We start from the raw sequence: 6,397 nt of genomic DNA, 5'->3' as shown, positions 1-6,397 counted from the left end.
ACTGGGGGTGGGAAGGGAGAAGGGGACAACTGCAAATCAGTCAGTCTCAGCACATCCACAGAAACACAATATTTTCCTCCAAGGAAAAGGCTCTGTCTAAGCTCCCATGAAGTCAGGTTGCTTTTTAGAGTCTTAGAGGTTCCTGTATTGCTGTTCTGACAAAATGAAGGAAACCACAGACTTCAGGGACAAAATCAGAAGGTTTGTGTAGTGTCAACCAGGCCCTGCCTGCCAGAACTGGCAGCAGCTGCACTGTTACCTCCTCAATGCTGAGAGCTCATTGCCTTTCATAAAACACAGCAGCTGTTTCATAGGACTTGCACTCTAAAGCAATCTGTCCACCCTGGTCGAGGAGACCCCACCAGAACCAAATGTGTAAATAAGCATTCAACAAGTCAGTGCTGCACAGCCTATGAATTGTCCTTTGCTAGATCTAACCAACATCAGTGAGACAGCTTTGGAGTGCCAGGGCAGGGTTTGCACATCCTTTTGGTGGTCCTCCAACTGTTCCCACTAGTCCCTCGAGGTACCAGCTCCCTCAAGCCACATGTAGCAGATGCTGCCTGCAGACCCACAGTGTATTCTACAAAGATGAAACCCATTCATAGAGATAGTGAACTGGCTGCTTCATGTACCAAGGCATTTCATGCAGAAACAACAAAACACTTCAGCTACAGCACTCATTTACACTAGACCACAGCCTCTTCCCACTCTCCAGCAGCTGCAGACAGCCATCAGGATTACTCAGCCTCCACTTGTACAACCACCTTCTTCAGTCAACAGATCAACTGAGATAAGCCCATTCTGCATCGACCTTTCATCAGTTGTTAACTGCTTAGGTACTGCAAGCAGGCTGCAGGGTCTAAAATATAGGCCAGATGACAGAGCTAACGTCAGCCCTGATTTGGCAGTGAGTTGTAAAAGGCTTTGAAGAAGCAGCCAGCACAGACTACAAAGCTTGGCACGCTCACAGCCCTGCTAAACCATCACAGCAAACCCTCCCCTACACAGGGCCGAGCTCAGGAGGTGGTTCAGTTCCATCTGCATCACTGATGCAGACAGTGATATAGAAAGGGCTTTGCTATTCTTTTCTACAGTTAGTTCCTTTCTTTTGAAGAACTTGAATGTAGAAGCTCTCCAGACTGACCTGCCACTTGATTTAATGAAGATTTGCTTCAGTAACCTACAGAACCTACAGGCACCTACAGAAATCCACAAATGCTAAACTCAAACAAAAACTATAGGCAAATACAGATCCTTTCCAGGATAGAAGTTGTCACAGTGCTCACTGTTATACCCCTGCATGATTAAATCACTCAAAACATTATACATAAAAGTTGAACACATGAAATGAGTGAGTAGAAGCCATTAAACAGTTCATTGATGGGAACTCAAAAGCTTTTCTATCTGAAACTTTAACAAAACAACAAAAACATGAAGTCAAAGGTTCACCTTCAGCACCTCCTAATAAAAACCAAGCACACTTTTGCCATGCACTGAAAAGAAACTGCAAGAGTAACAGGTCTGTGAAGCTTGAGTGATTCAGTCTGAGCAGGCACTAGAAGTATTGCAAATTAAAAATCTGTATGCAAATTAAAATGTTACTAGTTGACTGCAGGTACATATATATATGATGAAACACCTGAGCAGCTGAATTCTAGTGTCCTGTTAATCTGGAGGTACAATAAGTTTACAGAGTTTTTAATATAGGTTTGCCTTGTTCTGTGAGCTTTAATTTTGATGTCTTTTGAACTGAAATAATAGAGTGCTCTGATATGGTGTGGCAGCTTGTATTTGGCAAACGCATCACACAAGACAATGAAACTACTTATCCTGGAACTAAATGAAGGTGAACTTTTAATTTTGTTGGAGAAGGGTACATTTCTAAGCTATCAGCAATACAGAATGTATACCAGTAAGTAGGACTAAAAACATCTCCTTAGTTTCTATCTCTATTTATCAAAGATACTTGCATTGAGGTGAAAGAGCAGAGACAAACTGTGAGGCTTCCTGTGAAGAACTGTGCTCTATGTCTTCTCCTCTGACCCTTGCTTCCTGTTCCACTTCCCCCTTTTCCTACTGACCTTCAGACACCAGTACAGGAAGTGGCAGAGAAGCCAATTAATTAGTTAGACAGCCCTGTCTGCAATCATGAATTCTCTCCCTTCTCTCATCTAAGCTTTTCTAAAGGCCAACATGGAATGCCAACATGTGTAACACTGTATTCTACACAGAGGCTACTGTACCACAGTGAATTCCTGAACCAGGACCCTTTGGGAGCCTTCCTGAACAGAAAAGATCTGTGGGCTCTCAAAACTGCAGTCTGTGCATCCCAAAAGAGAAAGGCAGCAGCATAAAGTGCAACACACACTAGGCAATCTCTTTCTAAAGGCAGCATAGCCAGTTGACTCAGGCCTACACATCATGAGCTCTAAAGTCAAACTTCTCCTTAGCCAAGATGTGCTAAGTTTTCTTTGTGATGTTAGGGCACTTTTCCCTCACACAAGTATGGTATGTATATGTTCCTTTGCAATGCATTTAACTGAAACTCTTATGTTTGGGGGATTTTTTTAAGTTTTAATAGTAATTGCTGACTTCTCAGTAAAGAGAGAGACAAAAGGTATTTTTTTCCTCTGTGTTTACAAGTCTCTGTGAGTTTATAATAAAATCAAACAAAAGAGGGCAGATAACCTGCTCTAACCAGCCAGGCAAGCTCTCCAACAACTTAACTGTATTGTGCAAATGCACAAACCACCAGTACAGCAACCAAGTGAAAGCTTCTTCCAGGGGTCCTTCTCTACTGCCAGCCTCTTCCTTCCTTTACTCCATCTCCTACAGCACAAGCTCCCAACTGAAAACCAGGTCTGTCCCCTCACCCCACAGGCAAGTCCAAGATTTAGCTAGAGGGGAATGTCTGAGGAGCAGCAGTGTGACAGGCTTTACATTCCTGAAGACACTTCACCAGTTACCATCAATTTCTTTATTAACTGCTAACACAGCCCAGTCTAATTTTCTTTATTCACAGCTATATTAAGCTAGCACATCTTTTCAGATCAGCATTCACCACGACAAGGGAAACACCACCACAATGGATGTGCTCTTCAGAAAAACGTAGGGGAAAATAAAGGATGGGATATTTCAGAATACAAAGAGGTCTATTGCTAATGCCAACAGTTTCTGGAAAATATGATGGAGCTCTTGGTCCAGGGACTGCTAATTGCTAGGCACTGGCAGCTCTATTGCTAGATTTTGAGGGCACCTTTGGATAATACCTGAAGACAGTACACAATATAAAAAGGACAATGAGTCTAAACTAGTGCATTTAATTCAAGTGTCTAAAAACTGAAATGATTTAATCCATGAAAAATTATTCCTTTTAACCGTGAAAAGAATAGACTGAGGGAAAGGACAATAAAGACAGAAAAAAAAAGAATGGAGTGCAACAAAATCCTTTCACACCAAGTGATAAAGTCTCAGGACAAATGCAGTCAAAGCACTTCATCTTCTCTAAAAGCCCAAGGAGCAGAGACATTGAAAGGCTGAGGAGGGGCTGTGTGCTGAGCAGAATTGCTGCTACCATCCAAAAATCAGCACTTAGCAAAGCCAGTTCTGAGTATCAGTGCCACAGATCAGCTCTTCTTGAAGCTCCAGCTTTAGATTTTGAGAAAAGCTGAGATCAGTGACACTCAAGATACAGTGGTGAGTTCATTTCACATACCACAAGAACCAAACCAAGGGGCACCTAAGATCTCCAGTCCAGCACACAAAGGGTACCAGTGAGTGCAGGAGCTCATTACAACACAGTGCTACACATTTGTAATCGTATCCATCCCCCTGACCCAATCCCCAGAAGCTGAAAAGACAAACATGTGCTGGACAAAATAAACATGACAGACACGGAGTTCATACTCACAGCACCGAAATATGGAGCCTGATGTACAACACCTGTGCCTTCCTCCTCTTTCACATAACCATCTACTACCACAGTAAAGGCACCTTTATCTTTGCACTGAAACACAAAAACATGGTTTTCATATATATGTACATATTTATATAGCAAAACAGAATCTTGAGGACCTGGAAGAGCCATTAGCCACACACAAGAGTAAAAGAACTGCATTGCAAATAAGTGACACAGTCAAACGTGATATTCCTAATGCTTAATGATTTCCCATAGCTAAGACACCCAAGGCTGGAAACTGCAGGTAAATGGTGTCAAATGGGACTAAATCCAAGACCTCTCGAGAAGGCCTCAAAGTCAGCTACTCTTCAAGCCACAGATCTTGACACAGTTCTGTGCTTAACAGACTGCAAATCAATACACTTCTGAGCGTGAGGGTACAACCAAGACAGCTACAGAAGTCTCCTGGCATTTTTCTATGTTCACTATACCTTCCAATTTAAAAAAAAAAGTTTGCTTTCACAGTCATACCTTTTCTTTATCTCTTCCAGAGAGCACAAGGGTGGTTAATAGTAAGTAAAAAGAAATAGAAAATCCATAAAAATTTGCCAAGAAAAGATCTGGCAATTTTCAGTGTGGTCAGTACGTGGCTAATTTAAAAAAAAAAAAAAAAAAAAAAAGAAAAAGAAAGAGGCCTATTTTCTATTCCTTAATACAAAAGTAGTAAAAATTACTGGACTCACAGCTGAACGAAATATGTTACAAAATATTAGATTAGGCTTGTTCTGAAGAGAAATTCTGAGATAAGACATCCATTCTAAATTAAAAAATGGGTGGTACCCACTGCTTCTTACAGCAGGACTCACCAAATGTATCCCTTCCAACCTTTACAGCCACAGTCCAACTGCTCAGATTAAGCTGTGTTTGACTTTTCTCCAGACATATCAGACCTCCCTCCCTACAGAGGTTTTCTCACCTTTGCTGACTTTCTGCAGAAGCTCCAGAACAGATGGTGTCACCAAAAACCAAATCCCTCACACGAGTTACCTGCTGCCTGCCCAGCAGTGCTGTACTCCACTACTTCTCTTGGAAAAGGTTCATCCATTTTTAATCAGGTTTTTTTTAAAATATGTAAATTCTCTAGCCCTCTCTTATTGCTACATATTCTATTATCACCTGTGGCACTATTAACTACACTAGACTTAATGCAGTGCTTAAATGCAGCACAGGACACTCACAGAAACCTGATATATCAGTGGGTATTGTAGCAAAGGCTTTGAACTGAGGACAGTGAAAAACACAACATGACTGTGACTGTTATCCACAAAGTCAGTCTCTTGTGGAAACAAAACTTGTGGACTTAACAGGCAGGCAACAGAAACTCACCAGATAAGGAGTTGAAAGAATATTGCCTGTTTAATAATGTGTATTGAGAGTTTCACTGCAATCTGAAACCAGACTTGTATTTCCCACTGAAATCTTACTCTGGGTGTGTTTGAAACTTAAGAGAAAAAAAAAACAGAAAAAGCCAACATTCTGTTTTTCAATAGGATTTTGAAGTACTTCAATAAAACCTGGACTTTATTATTAGGACAAGAGATCATTATAATATAAGCAGAATAAGTTTCATTTTTTTCTTTTTAGCCCATATCAAACACCAAACTTGTTCATCTTACCTGAATAAAATATTCAAAGAGTGGTTTATATTTCTTGCCTTTAAGAGCAATACCAGGAAACCTGAGGAGAAGGATTAACATGAACAAAATTAACAACTTGAAAATTCTGGTAGGAATGCTGGTTTTTCCTTATGTTTTCCACATCCCTGACAGAATTTGACTTCATAAAGCAAAGAAAAAAATTTTCCCTCAATAGTTTGTTTCCCATTTCTACAACTCTTTGGCAATTTGGACTCGGACAAAGGACATAATGTAGCTTAATGCATGTCTGCTAGCAGGGAACAGGTACACTTGTACCTGATGGACTTTCAATCAAGCAATCATTGTAAATAAATATCAGAATTAAAGCATTAATAACCAGCTGTACCTGATAAAGTTGAGCAAGGAGCTTCTGGATAAAACACCACATTGATAACAACAAAGCCCTATAGCTCAGCATGTTCCAAAGAACTACATGAGCCCTGATCCAAAACACCCCATCACAGGCCCAGGAGATTGTGATACAGAGCACTGCGGCCTTTAAAGCTCTGATGCCTCATTCATTACTGTAAAACTAGGAATCCAAACTCTCCACAGGCAGCTCAGAGCATCATCCAACACAGTCAGGACTGACTGAGGAACCAACTGTGCTGGACAAGAAGTATAAGACAGAGAGCCTGTAGATCTGGCTCCCTTCAGGCTTCTGACAGTAGCTGACAAAGACTGACTAAATTGGTATCACACAGCTCAGAACTCTCCTGAAAGTGCTTAAATCGTCCCATTTCAGGAAAAAAAAAACCCCAAACAAGCTAAAACAGAACTTGCTGTAATAGACAGGACA

General features: G+C 41.0%; 1 protein-coding gene across 1 annotated transcript in view; it reads right to left on the bottom strand.

Moving 5' to 3' along the window:
- The window catches only part of LOC103807412 (isoleucine--tRNA ligase, cytoplasmic-like), a gene marked incomplete at its 3' end in the record, with an annotated part of 30,455 nt that overhangs the window by 2,334 nt on the left and 21,724 nt on the right, over positions 1–6,397 (bottom strand). Inside the window, exons 8-9 of the mRNA XM_009080139.1 lie at positions 5,578–5,638; positions 3,914–4,009 (exon numbers count right to left, since the gene is read on the bottom strand). Of these exons, the coding sequence (XP_009078387.1) occupies positions 3,914–4,009; positions 5,578–5,638 (157 nt within the window). The remainder of the gene's footprint in view (positions 1–3,913; positions 4,010–5,577; positions 5,639–6,397) is intronic.

Source organism: Acanthisitta chloris, unplaced genomic scaffold (genome assembly GCF_000695815.1).
Source record: "Acanthisitta chloris isolate BGI_N310 unplaced genomic scaffold, ASM69581v1 scaffold10238, whole genome shotgun sequence".
Lineage (NCBI taxonomy): Eukaryota > Metazoa > Chordata > Aves > Passeriformes > Acanthisittidae > Acanthisitta > Acanthisitta chloris.
The sequence above is the reverse complement of the archived record's forward strand: the minus strand, read 5'-3'. Positions and strand labels throughout refer to the sequence as shown.